Source organism: Stegodyphus dumicola, chromosome 8 (assembly GCF_044657685.1).
Source record: "Stegodyphus dumicola isolate Sdum_Otavi_A_Nest chromosome 8, ASM4465768v1".
NCBI classification, from domain to species: domain Eukaryota; kingdom Metazoa; phylum Arthropoda; class Arachnida; order Araneae; family Eresidae; genus Stegodyphus; species Stegodyphus dumicola.
Window position 1 is genome coordinate 57,257,287 of NC_140775.1, and position 15,419 is coordinate 57,272,705.

The following is a 15,419-nucleotide window of genomic DNA, read 5'->3' on the forward strand; positions in this document are numbered from 1 at the left end:
TGACCTATTGCTTGTTTTAGATTGAATGAAATTAAGCTTATTGTTAATTGGCTTGTTATTAATTTAATTGTACATTTCTAATTAATTATATGTTCAGATATTTTCAAGTATATTACACAAACTTTTGCATTCCAATTTTTAGTTTTTTGTTAAAAAAATAAGCTTTTATTTATTGAGAGGCGTGATTGATTATAGTAATTTGCAGTACTGTTTATCTAATTCTTTTCTTCTAGATAAATTTTAGAAAAAACTTCTTAGCATAATAATTTAAATTTATTTACAATTTATACATTAGTTTTCCAAACACATAGTAAAGTTATAATAGATTTCATGCTAAGCTTTTTTTTTAATTTAACTATTCATTTCTACAAGCATTTACATGATTACTTTGATTAACGAAAAATTTTTCTAGCATACTTTAACACACTTTGATTGGGAATAATCTTTTGCATGCCAGTGAACTATATTAAATTTTCCAGTCAAGTTCAGACATCTTGACTATTATTGATGCAATTTATAAAAAATATAATTGGTATGCTTTGTAATTATTTAATTTATGATATTATTATAATACTTTTTGATCTAATATTGTAATTAATGAAAGATGTTTGTAATGCTAATATGTATGTTTACCAATACCTTCTATTTTTGTTAGCTCTCCCATTTATTACTGTTATTCAAGTAATTAGCCTGCTTTTTAGATATTCTTTACTTGTTCTTCTGATTGTTGATATGTAATTCTATTTCTTCATTTTTATTTTCCTCTTGGCTACAACTGGCTTCGAAAAGTTAAATTGTAACTCTGTAGGCAATGGGGTAAAATTTTAATTCACGCAGTTGGACTATAGAGAGGATGGGGGGAGAACTTTAATTTGCGCAGTTGAAGCCCACCCACTTTTACATAACCATTACTTAATCTAATTATCTGTAACATATGAAAAAATTTATGACACTAATTTTCATTTTGATAAATTGTATTTTATCATAAATATAGTAAGAATTATGCAGAAATTATGGTTTCACCATTATTATCTTTCATCTGAATTTCCTTATTTTACCAAATTGGAAGGTTCACTGTGATTCTAAATAAACATTTCTATCAATAGGGTATAGCTGCCTCAGCTAACTGGTGTGTTTATTCTGTAGCCGTGGGCAAACGGTGCTACAAGAGTTACTTGGAAAAGCCTCTGTTCCTTGCATAAGGTAACTGCATAAGGTCATCTTTTTTTTTTCGTAAACTGCACTAATACATTCCATAATAAAATATACAGAATGATTAACGCCATTTATAGGATTTTATGCTGCTTTAAGAACTTCATGATGCAAATGGAAGTTTTTTTTTACTTTCTTTCTTTTTGCTAGTACTGTTTTTGTTTTCACACATTTTAAGAAAGTTGGCCAAATTTTAACAATTTGAGCAGTTCCTTTAGAATTTTTATGATAAAAAGACAACTTGCTTTACGTAATCGAGACAACCCAGTTATTTATTATAAAAATAACATGTACGTTTGTTTCCGGGCACCATGGGCGCACAATTTGTGTTTATGGATTACAACGTCCATCCTCACCATGCAAACATCATAAGCGAATGCCTTCAATCGGAGGATATCACCCGTATGGACTGTATAATTTCATATTACTTATCTGTATTAATTTCACCTTTTAATTACATTACTCATAATCTATTTTATTAGAATTATTTAATTTCTAAAATTATTGCCATTTTTATATTATTTTGTAAATATTCATTTCATTCTCAGAATGATTATAAAATTCTTAAAATTAATTTAAACATTTTAAAAATAATAAAAAAATATAATGATAAATAACATTACAATTTAATAATGTTCCCTGAAAAAATGTTAAATTTCTTTACTTAATTAATTCAAAAATAGTTACTTAAATTTATATTTCTAATACCATACAATTTTTAATATTTCATTTTCATAAAGCAATGCTATACTTTTATCCAATATAAGAAGAAAACAGTTTTACCTGTTTAAATTTAAAATGTGTACCTACAAAATTAATAAATGCAAAATCATTAAATAAAAATATCAGATTATTTGTGTTTTCAGTCTTTGACCACTACGTTTTATGTATTCTCAAATATGATAAAATTATAATTAAACACTTCATGCAAAAATTTTAAAAACCCCTGTGCCAGCTTCAGTTTTGTTTCACTGAAAAAACAATAACTGAATATACTTTGAAAGAAAGAAAATAATTGTGCATAAAGTATATAGAAGGAGTGTATGAAAACATAGGAATCAGAAGTGGCTGAAAAGCATTTCTTGCAGTTCAACATGTGTAGAGTTAAATGGCACCAAGAATGACCACCTCTGTTGATTTTCAATATAAAAGGATCTCACTACGGTACTTGAAAACACTTCTTATTAATGCAGGCTAATGAATGAAATGCTGAATCATTTTGAAGTTGATTTGAAATACCCTTGAGTTTCAAGTACTGGTTAACGGCAAAACACTAATTAAACCACAGACGTAATGTTGCCGACTTCGAATTTCAAGAACCACAAATTAAAAAGAAGAACATTACTAGAAGGGGTTATTGCTAATTTAAAATGTAATTTATAGTTATATATTTATTATCTTACACACACACACACACGTATATATATATATATTATAAAAACAACAGTTTAGAAATTTGAAATTTAAATTATTAAAAAGCTGCAAAATCAATTAAATAATTAAATCAAAATTTGGGGGGTTAACAGTCTAGCAAGAAGAAAATACGTCAAAACTATATAAAAAAATTAATAAATAAAAAAGTAGGTTTCCTGTTATGCACCAGCCATGCATTTTGGCATGCATCTGCATATCTGTGTGTAGGCTATCTATAAACAATTCTTATAACTAGAAATTATTTACAATTAAAAAATCTCCAAATGTGTGGAAGCTGCATAAAAAAAAAAAACTCAAAAATAACATATTAAAATAATATAATGAAATAAATAGTTGAAAATTTTTTTCAAAATAGTAAAATCAGGAAAAGGAATTACATAAATAACAAATTGTAATGAGAATTCTTTGAGAGATTAAAGACTCGGAAAATGTTTTACAAGAACTCAGAATCCATATTTTGAAAGATATTAATTTAGCTTAAAGCATTTAATTTGAACAATGCCATGTGGATAGATGCTGAGTTCTTGTAAAACTTTTTCCTGGACACTAATCTCTCCAAAGAATTCTTATTGCAATTTATTATTAAATTAACTATTTTCCCAAATTTTACCCTTTTCCTTGTTGAAATATCTCACAATTTATGCCAACAGCCTACAATTTTTCAAATGTTTTTTCAATTTCATTTCCTTAAATCTTGGTTTTAAAAAATATTAATTTAGTTTATAGCTTCTTATTTGAGCAATCATTTATCTGGTTTCTAATTTCGAAAATTCTTATTTTATACTGTTTAAATTTTATACAATATTTTCTGTTTTGGGTTATGTCGGAGCAAATTAAATCTTGATTTATTAAAAAGACAAAAAAATTTTTATACTTTATCTCGCATTCTTTACTTGTATAATAAAAATTTTTAATGGCCTTACATTCTTTTAATTAATTTATTTAGAACTTACTTTTGGTTCATAATCATCCAGATATAACTCAGAAATATGGCTCCTTGTTAATATTTTTTGGCTGCTCCTTGAAAAAGAACAAGGAATTTTTGATCATTTATTTTATTATATTATCATTTTTTTATTTTACTGAAATGGTTTGTTTTCATTACAATTTTGGTGCATTTTCTTCCTGTTAGATTGCTAACCACCAAATTTTGATTTCATTATTTAATTATTATATCTACATTATGTCTACTATATTTACATCACACATTATGAATTTTCAGTCCATACTTCTACACTGAAGTAGATTATATTATAAAAATAAATGGAATATTAACAGGGAATTCTTTTATCTTAAAACTCACCTCATACAGGTCATCTTTTTCTAAAGGTTTTGCACTAAATGCTAAACCCTGATTATAATCTGTTTTCCTAGTTGCTATAATTCCAATTGGATCCAAACGTACATTAACTCCATACACAGGATGAAAAGAATGTGGAGGTTCAACTAATTAAAAAAAATAAACCAAAAAAAAAAAAAATTACTAACATGAAATACAGAGCTTCAAAAAGTAAATATTTAACATAAAAATGAAGTAATAAAACCTTCTGCATTTTAAACATTTTCAATTCTAATGTTAAGTAACATTTTTTTTATTATTATTCTATAGAAATCAAACAACTATTTTTTTTTTTTTTTTAATCTCTTTCATTTAACATTTTTCTTCATATAGCAAAAATGTCCAGAAAAACTGAAGTTACTAGCAAATACTGATAACTGATGATATTAAGTATATATACATATATATACAGAATGAGAGAGAGAGAGAAATGTAAGCTAAAAACATGATTAAAAAAGAGGAAATATTTATTTTTTAATACGTGTTTTCACAACAATTTTTAATTATTATGTATTAACGAGAAAGTATTCATTTCAACTTAAATTAAGTTGAATTATTACAATATCATGAAAACAGCAAAGAAATTGAATCAGATTCTATTGGTGACAGGGTTCCTTGCCAGCTTTTCTGTTATAACTTGAGCAAGCCATGTCATCAGACAAAAACTCATTTCAGTTTAGTTTGTCTGACAGGTAAGAGGAATTTTACGACTGGCTGTTCATCTTGCTAAGGAATATTTTTCATTAGCTGAAATGCTTAAATAAATGAGCATGTAAAAAGCAGGAAATTATGAACTTTGAGCACTTTTTTTTGTGTGTGTGCTGACTGGTGCTACTGTTGTTTCTGGTCACAGTTGTTACCAGGGCTGTGGAGTCAGTAGGGAAAATGACCGACTCCAACTTTTACTCCTGGAATTTTAAAGACTCTGACTCCCTCATATATATATATGTAAAAATATACACATGGGCTACAGCTTTTAATATAAAAGAAGTAATAGATGCTACAGAAAAAAATGATGGCATAGCGAATTATTTATACTAATTAGCATTTATTATGAAATGGAAAAACTGACATTAGTTATTTCTAAGAAACAGTATAGCTTCGGCAAGATCTTCTTTGTTGGAGGGCCATAGATCTGATTTAATAAATTTCAGAGCTGAGAAGAGTCTTCCCACACTAAATTGAGAAGGAGGAAGAGCTGTTACTGTTAGGGCTACTTCTTTTAACTTTTCAGGATAGATTTTTATAAGTTCTAAAAGCAGGTGCAATCATATTTCTCTATTTCTTCAAAGGCAGTGCAGAAATCTTGTTTGTATTTTTTCATTTTTATATCTAAAGGCTCTTGGTTCTTTATTTTCATTCACTTTGTCTTAGCCTTTTCAATATTATCCAAAAATATTTCTCAAAATCTAATTCATCACTGGAAGAGGATGCTAGAGACTCAATTGCAATGTCTGCAATTTGACTGTCCTGATTCGAATTCTCCAGTTATTGTGAGAATAATTTCATTCTTAATGAAAGTTCATAGTCGGCTTTCTTTGCCTTTTTAATTTGTTCGTCATCCAAGAAAATTTGGTGTTTTCGATCTACATATATTGAACCCAGCAACATCTCATTGTCTAGCAAACTAGTTTCTCTTTTCTTCGTTGAAGAAAGAAAAATCCTTCCACAATAAACCCTGCATTTCAGAAAGAACAAACATCACATTCCTCCTGTCAATTCTTCAGATTGAAGCTTTTTTGTGGCTATATACAGTGTAGAAAGAAGAGTTTCCGATTGTGCAAGATCATTCCACAGTCTTTCTGTTCTGCTCTTGAAACATTACGGTTATCTAAATCTCCTAAAAAAGTTCTTAATTCTAACAACCTCTTTATCATCAAATATGTACTTCCTTATTGTGTTGCTTGATCAATAATTGCTCCTTTTCCTGCTCGCTTCCTAAGAAATGGCATCAATTTTGCCATTGTGCAAGATCATTCCACAGTCTTTCTGTTCTGCTCTTGAAACATTACGGTTATCTAAATCTCCTAAAAAAGTTCTTAATTCTAACAACCTCTTTATCATCAAATATGTACTTCCTTATTGTGTTGCTTGATCAATAATTGCTCCTTTTCCTGCTCGCTTCCTAAGAAATGGCATCAATTTTGGGAGTTCTATTCTTGCTGCTATTGCTGCTTATCTAAATTTATCAGTAAGATTTGTAACTAAATGAAGTAACTAAATAAATCAGTTTAATCACTAATGGCAAATATCACATCCATCCACCTCCCTTATATTTATTTATTAATATGTCAATAAAATAGAAAATAACTATTTATTAATGTTAGTAGTCCATAAAGAAAATAATAACTCAGCTGTCATTAATTCATTTTAATTTCATTTCAAGTTCAAACTGTCCAACAAAAACTGGAGTCGGAGTCAACCTGTTTTTAGCGACTCCAGCTCCAACTCCTTTTACCCCAAAATCTGCTCGACTCTGATTCTAACTCCATAACTCTGACTCCACAGCCCTGGTTATAATGACTGCAGGCTGCTGCCTTTTTTTATTGGAGTTACTTCTTGGGAAACTTAAGATACCCAATTCATAAGTGTCTAGCCCAGGTTTGGCTTTTCACTTGGCACTGACTGAGTTGGAGATAAGTGTGATCAGTGAGAGGATGTTAATTGCTCTATAAGAAGGTACACTTAGAAAAAAGTAATACCATAATCAGCCCTAAGAACATCATGTAAGATAGGCTGAGGAACCTATAGGAGCAGGTGTGAAAAAAATCATTGTGGCGCTCAGTCTGACGCGAAATAATAAACAATTTTTTTTTTAATGTAACCAAGTTTTTCCTATATTCCACGACAAACTTAGCTTCACACCGATTTTTCAAATTTATATAAAGAGACACAAATGATATCATGTGGTATAACAGAATAACTTGTTACAACAGGCAATATATGTAATGTCCAATTATGTATATTGAACAAGTATTAACTACCTCTGCTTCTTAGTGATTACTTATACCCATAACATGTATTAGGTATGGCCAAACAGCAACTTTCGGACCTCTTACATGTGGCTCACAAGCCACATGTGGCTCTTTGGTCTCTCAAATGTTATTTACTTGTAGCAAACAATAGTTTTATTTCAAAAGTAAAACTGCATTTTGAAACAGAATTTATGCTATGACATATTCCTTTATAAGTCATTTAATTTCTTAAACTACATTTTGTGTACAATAATGTAATTGCTTTAAAATTATGCACTATGCACTAGCAAATTAATAAACCAAATGGCAAAATTGCATTCCTATGAATGACTAACATGGTTACGCCATTCTTAGATACACAATGCATAATACCTAAAGCATGACATGTCTAGTACTTTATATTAAATCATTCATACTATGTCGGTAAGCATGCGTCATTACTAAAAGCTTGATTCAGATAGATAACTTTCAGTAACAAATTTTGGCATAAATATGGCTGTGAATCTTCATATGTAACCAATGATCCCATCTAGCCTGTTATAGTTAACTGATGAAACTTTGTTTTCATTGCTATTATCAGAGTTTCTACAATGAAGCAGATATTGGGAAAATGAAATTTAGCTCAATTGCATCCCCCATTTATTACAGCTGTTATCGCATGCATAGTTTTTAATGACACAGATATACTGGCACTACTATTTGTTAATAATCTATCTCAAATTTTGTTGAAAAACGCTATGTAATAAGAGTTTTTAGTGTGCTTGCTTTAAAAAAACCTAGAGATTGATCAAACCCTGAATTTCTTTGAATCCAAATCTAGAAAGATTATCTCAAACCCTTCAAATAAGAATAATAAGAAGAGGAAAAAAGGAAGGAAATCTATTACTTAATATTAAAAGTTTCTAACTTAAAAGCTGCATTTAATAAAAAATAAAATTATGAAATACCTATATTTAGTAAGAAGATTCAAACAAAGTTTTGTAAAAAAAAATTAAGTAATTAAACTCTTAAAACTTGATTAAGCAACAGTTCAAAATTAATCAACAGCCATGAGTTCAATTTATAAATAAACAGTCATATCTGTAGTAAAATATTTACATATTACAACACGAGCAGTTAGAAACATCTAGGGCTTGTCAGTAGTATGTTATCTATAACCAGAACAACTGAAATGATGCAAACATTTTCGAGAAAGTACAGCATACTGATTACTTGAAAATTCTTGCTGAATGTTACATTGAAATGATATGATACTCAGGCCCTCAAAGTAGTACTGGTGATTCAGATACCACTGACAACTGCATGCTTATTTTAATAAATGTTTCTATTGAATGTCAATAAAAGGAATCTTTCCAAAGTTTTGAATTACAATATTTAATTATTTCTATGTTAGGATTTAAAATATGTGAATAATATGAAAAGTACTATGATTCAAAATTTAGAATATCAATTATTGTTCAAGATTCAGAGATTCAAAGCATTTGAACCCTCTATTATTAGGGGAAAAATATACATAAATGATAATCTAGTTCACATCTAATGAACTTAATTCAAATATTTAAGGCTAAATAGGAACTTGGTATGTTTATTATTGTGTTAATTATACAAAACTAAATTATTATTTTTTGTACAAAGGCCTCTTAAAGTTAGCAATTCATAAAAATCATTAGGGATCCCTCCTACCCAAAGAAGGAAGTTTAAAAAATTAACTGTCTCCTGGGATTCAAATCTCAGGCCTGAATATTGCTAATTAAATGTGCTAATCACTTATACATGACAATATGCACAGAGGATTATGATAATTCCCCACATTCTTCCCCAGTTAAAGGATACCTGGAAAAAGGTACAAAACCTACTCAACAAAATTCATGTCATGATGTGCTGTTGTGCAACTTTTAGTTCAAGCATCCCTATAGTGGCCATAAGGTTTTCAGAGCAAGCAAATGAAAAAAATCATACTCTCACTAGGATTAAAATTGCAGATCTTCTGGTTGCAATTGCAAATCTAGTTGGATGTTTTAACTGTTTACATAACAACAGCACACACAGGGAAATGTGATAATTCCTTACAATCTTATTTTAAAATACTTTTCCTTTCCCAAATAGCAATTTCTACACAACACACATTGTCCTATATCACTTATTTTATCCTTTACAGAGGATTATGCAAGAGCTAAAATACAGAAAAATCAGTATAGACTAGATATAAGAATTAGTTAGTTTATATATATATTCATATAACCTAAATAAAAATGTGATACGTGACAATTTGTAACTTTGACAATTTGTAATACAGAAACATACTCGTTTACTTATTTCAAATATTTTCTTCCACTTAAAAGCTGTTTAATATTTTTTAAAATGATGCAAATATGGATCTTAAACTTTTTTAAAAAATTCTAACATGAAGTACTGCTGTTTCTACTGTCATGTCACCCTGATATATATGCAATGAAACAACATTTATCGTAGTGATTAAACTAGAACTACTATTTTAATATTAATTACAGATGAATAAATTTAGAAAAAATTTCCATTAAAAAAAACTATTTTTTGCAATGCATTAGGCTGAGAAGCTACTGTAACACAGTTTCATATTCTCCAGGTTCCTTTATGGGCAATTTTTACATCTCTCTTCTTCAAGAACAAAAGAAAAGACACCTATTAATTGCAACTTAATTGCAACTGAAATTCTTAAAGTTTTATACAAAAATCTATGCCAGTCTAATTTTACATCAGCATTACCATAAACTTTACTCTGCAATATTTAGCAAAATTTTAAAAAATATATAAAACAATAAACGTTTATCAGCAAGAAGTGTGGAGTATCAGAGCTTTTTTAAATAATTTTTCATTACTTAGATTCTCTCAAATTCTAATAGTTTTCATTCAAACTAATAAAATAATTTCAAATTTTATTTTTTTTAATTGATTAATTTAAATGATCATTATAAAAGACAAAATTTTCTTACAATTTTTATAAACAACAATAGTTTTTTTGCATTACTTATATCATCATTTGTATGTTCCTCTAAACTTTCATCACCATCGTCAAAATATAATGATAATGGATCATAAATAGCTGCTCCAAGTGGTCTTGAAACTTCATTGATGTGATCAGCCTCAACTTTCCCTATAGGATGATTTTTCTGGTTTATACGTACTGACGATGCTTGACTGTTAGGAAAAAGCACATAAAGAAAACTTAAGGAGAAAAAATATATTTTTTAAATACAAGCTCAATATCAAATAACTTTAAAGGTTATAGTATTTCTAGGAACTATTTAGAGCAATCTTTTGTTAATATTTCATTGCAAAAAAGGAGAAATGATTTATGATTTCTTTACAACAAGTATTGGGCTTTTGCAAATGAAATGGTATATTTTTTAAGACAACTGAAAAGAATAACTGTTTTGTCATAATAATCTACAGTAGCATTAATGTATTGCCGCCAACATGTGGCATGACCATTTATACCATTTTGCAAAAATCTATGTACTTGAAAGTAATTAAATCTCCTCCACTAAATAACAAACTGATACATCATTGGTAAAGCATTTTTTGGATAAAAAGTAGATCAAAAGCTAGAAAATATGGTAATCTGTTGAGAAAATGTCAGGAAAGTATGCAGAACAGGATACCATTTCATATTTCAAATTATTCATCATGGTTTATACTGCTGTATTCGGTTGGGCATTACCTTAGGAGCAACAGGACTTCATGTTTATTCTACAAGTGCTGGATGCTTAAGGGATACTTTGCTGTGTATTTACCACATACCTGTAAGCTAGATTTATTGCTTCATCTGATGGAAGGAATGAGTTGTGATTAACATCAGTACAAGATCACAATACAGTAAAAAAACATTTTCTTCAGATGCAAAAGATGCCCTTCCCAGAGTATTTTTCTTTCCCACCTACTGCAATAAATATGCATAATTGTCACAGAATAACCACTTCTCTTCGACGATCATTATTTGAAGCAGAAAATTTGCTTTTTCACTTCTTAAAAGAAAAAAAAAAAGAAAAAAGAAAAGAAAAGAAAAGAAAAAAGAGAAGAAAGAAAGGGCACAATTCTAAATGGCTTGCACATTGATGAATTCATGAAGAACACAATTGTCAAATTTCCTTATATTTTCTGTTACTTTAAGTCCAGGAAACAGTTGAAAGTTTACTTTTAGTTTCTAGCCAGTCTCTTGTACAGTTTATCATGGATTTGATTTATTTAAATCTTTTAATTCATTCAAATTACAGATAAGGTGATGACTATAGGGTTCAATTTGTAGCCCCGATTCTCTTCAGTAAAATTTACAGACCAACAGTGAGTAGATCCCTCATTAACCATTCCTCCATGAAATGCTTTATTGATATTTTTAACGGCAGCCACTGCAAAATTTCTTAATTTGAATTCATAAAGATAATGTAATCTCAATTGACTGGGTCCATGATTAAGTTAAAATTGGAAGTTTTCAGTGTTAAATCCTCATTAAACAAAACAATTACATCACTCATGTGTTATCACATAACATAAAATTTGGTATTGTTTTCTTCTGCAACCAGTAGAAATCTTACCTCATTTGGTAATTTCATTTGCAATAACCAAATACATATCAGGAAAGCACACTAATTCTAATAAACAAGAAAGTTTTTTTTTTTTTTTTTTTTTTTTTTTTTTTCCCATTAATTTAAAAGAAACTTAACATTTTCTCTTGACATGAATTCAACCAGGAAATCCTCCTATTTTAATATTAAAATAAATTTTATATTAAAAATTAAAATTTCAACAGTATAAACATACATTGCAAATCTGCAAAAAACAGATTTCTTGACTATTAAGCTAAATACACTTATATCTGCTGATTTGTATTACCAAGTTTACCAAGTTTAATGTTTCATTTATAAATTTCATTAAAAATCAATTATAAATGGACAGAAACAGTAAAACTCCAGCAATTATAAATTTTAATCAGAAATAATTTACCTCATTTGTAAATCCTCCATAAAATTAGTGGCAGATGATTGGATCAAATCTTCATAATAAATTGGAGAATCTATCAAAAAGAGGAGAAAAGAAATTCAAGTTAGTCAACTCTTCAAGAATTTGAATTACAAAATACATCAATAAAAAACTGGATTCAAAATTTACTAATTATGGAAATTACAATTTTATTTCCAATAATGCTGATATGTCACAATTTTCATTCACTTGATTCTCTTTGAAATAAAAACAAAACTTAATTTAAATGCAAAATTTGCATTTTTACATGATTTATTCTATCTTTCCTTCATCAAGAAAACTTTAAGTACTTTTAATTTCCAACCAACTTTTAAATTTTGAACATAAAATAAATTATTCTACATAAAAGATTTTGGTTCAAGGAAATAAAATGCAATAAGTTCTATTCCAGCGGCCTAGATTATTTTTATCATTACATTATCATTACTATTAAGAGCAGTAGCCATTTATACTACTAAAGGAAATTATTGGTCCTACTATTTATAATACCAAACTGCAGATACCTTCTGTAGTTGAAAACAGAGTTCTACTTAGCATACCTATATTATACAGTCCAATAGCACAATGACTGACCACAAATACTTGAAAAAGAAATGAGTTTACATTAGCTCCAAACTGCAGTTAAGAAACAAAGATTGGAACATCTTTTGCAATTAGTACATCCTTCAAATCATTTTAAAAACCAGTGGTACCAACTGTTGGAGTCTTAAATAATTTTAAAAATAAATGAAAGTTTTATCACTAATATGTATATGATGACATAATTTTTCAAGCTGCAACTGCAGCCTGAAAATGCAAAAAGTAACAGATGTCCAACTTGATTAACAGATGTGCAACTTGTATCAATTTAGTTATGTGTATTTAATGAATGTTATGCTATGAATAAAGAAGTGTTCAGTTGGCCATGACAGCTTCCTTCACATAACATACACCTTTCATTATCATCATCTACAATGCCATCAAAATTTTATTATTACATACATTTATTTACTTTATTATAGATTTATATCTTGTTATACGCATTTATTTATTCATTTACATAAATTACAATTAGTATATAGAGATAATATACCTGTGGACCGAACTATTGATGCCTTGGCAGCCTGACCATATAAATCAATTACTCCATAGACTCCCATAGGCACATTACATGCAGCTAGACCTTGATCGATGCCATTTACAAAGAAATGCAATTTTCCATCCTCATACACTACCACTCCAATTCTATCACCAGCCTATATTAAATAAAGGGCAAGGACAGAATTTTATCAAATATAAATGTTCAAAAACTTCTCAATTATAATTTTAGAATAATATAAATAAAATTAAGGAAAATATATTCATATGAATGAAAACTATTGTAAGTTCATTGATAAATCTGGTTTTCGATAGAATAAGCTGATTCTTTTAGATTTGCAGATTGTTAATATTTATTATTCAGCCCACCAAAAGATAAGAAACACAATAAATATTTCACATTTACAGCAAATACCCACATGTGTATGGTTAATATTTCAAACTTTGCAGTCATTTGCTTCTAAGTGTATCTTTTAATAAAAAGTTATTTTTAAACTTTCATTCTCTACTTTTTCAATCATTTTTCAAACAGACTGATCATAAAAATCTTCTGGTAATAAACTCAATAAAATCTTTTCAGTGATAAGTGATCTAAATACATGCTGAAAAAAAAAAAAAATTCACCAAAGGCATGCTACACTAATAGTTCACCTTAGGTTCAAGGCATGTTACACTGAGAGTTCATTCCAGATTTAATTTCCAGTGACTTTATGATGTTCTTGTGTGTGTGTGTGTGTGTGTTTGTTTTTTTTTTTTTTTCTTTCTCATGCATAAAATGAATACCAAACAGTTTCTCAAAGAGAAAATTAGTGCACAGCCATTCTTTTGAAAGGAGAAAGCTGTTAATACATTTTTTTGCTTCGACATTAAGTTGGTAAACAAAAGGCAGCTACATAATGTCTTTGCAGAATGGAAGAACTTAAAATCTGTTAATTTAAGTCCTTTTGAGAGGTTCTTGATAGAGGATCATGACAAAGATCTAATATTCTATTCCATGACAAGCTTTAAATTAAAGCTGGAGTGGAAGTCATTTTGTCACCGGATGATGTACATTTTTAGCCACTGACAAACACACTTTAATAGCATTCTTGACTCTTCATATGCTTATTCCAGTGGCTACAAATAGAGGCATAGGAATAAGCAATGACATAAAATCATAAGTTTATAATAAATAAGATCATACAGATGGTATTATTGTATTCGTATATATGTTCTTCATTGCCTAGCTATTCTAAATTATTAATAATTGAACACATCACAAAAGAGAAAAATTAGAAAGATTCTTCTAGGCTTTAGTAAAGAATTAACAAAACTATATCTGAAGATACATGAAATAGCCTGTCATTTAAAACCACACAATTATTCTGGAACACAGTACATAATAAATGATATTGACAATATCTTTTATTAGTGATAAGAAGTTGCAAATACTTACAAAAATCATCAGTTAGATATAATATAAATTAAATTATTTACAATAGCATCAATTAGTTATATTATTAGAAGGTAAAATAATAATTTAAATTGTAAGTATTATTGCATTTAAAGTGCTAAGTTTATTAAGAAGATATAGACTGACTAAATCTGAAACATAAATTAAAGATATCATGCTTTGATAAATGGCAATACTCTGAGAACTGATATTTGTGAAGCCAGATAGAAAATAAAGATTTTATATAATGGCAATAATTGCCAAACTGCATTGTTAATAAATGCATGGCAATATAAAGCAATGTATAAATGTCACTGCTGAAAAATTCTAAAGGTCAATCAAACATGAATAAATTTTGTTAAATTTACAAGTTATAATACAGTCAAAAGTCTTTCATCTGGACTCGTCAGGACTTCAGCTATTCCGGATTATAGATCATCAGTTTAAATCTGGTAAGATGACATGCAGAAATTATAAAATAAAAAATATGAAACCATAATTTATGAAATAAAGAGCAATTATGATCTAAAGGGTATCAAAATGTACAAAAAAAAGCTTAATATTTATTTGTTTACTTTATTAAACATTTCTTTCAATGCGCGCATTCATAAAGCATACATTACGTATAGTCGAAATTAGAAAATTGCAACCAGAAAACTATTTGATGTGTATTTGTGATATTTATAATGACGAGGAATTTGATTTAAATCATATCAAAGACAGAGTACATCGAGATGAAATACTACATTTAGTACGGAACTATAAGCCAAATAAAATAAAATCATCTGCCCTGAAGATAAGGATAGTGCTAACAGATCAACTTCCAGTTCATTGCGCTCGTCGCGATGTCCCCCCCCTCCCCGCAGAGCAGCGTGAAATTGATAAATAGATTATGGAATAGTTAGAGAAACAAAGGATATGCCTTTATCTATTT

General features: G+C 28.5%; 1 protein-coding gene across 1 annotated transcript in view; it reads right to left on the reverse strand.

Moving 5' to 3' along the window:
- Neurl4 (neuralized E3 ubiquitin protein ligase 4) overlaps positions 1-15,419 on the reverse strand; it is a 119,757-nt gene that overhangs the window by 70,297 nt on the left and 34,041 nt on the right. The window contains exons 9-12 of the mRNA XM_035352353.2: positions 13,049-13,211; positions 11,941-12,010; positions 9,968-10,137; positions 3,950-4,092 (exon numbers count right to left, since the gene is read on the reverse strand). Coding sequence (XP_035208244.1) covers positions 3,950-4,092; positions 9,968-10,137; positions 11,941-12,010; positions 13,049-13,211 — 546 coding nt within the window. The remainder of the gene's footprint in view (positions 1-3,949; positions 4,093-9,967; positions 10,138-11,940; positions 12,011-13,048; positions 13,212-15,419) is intronic.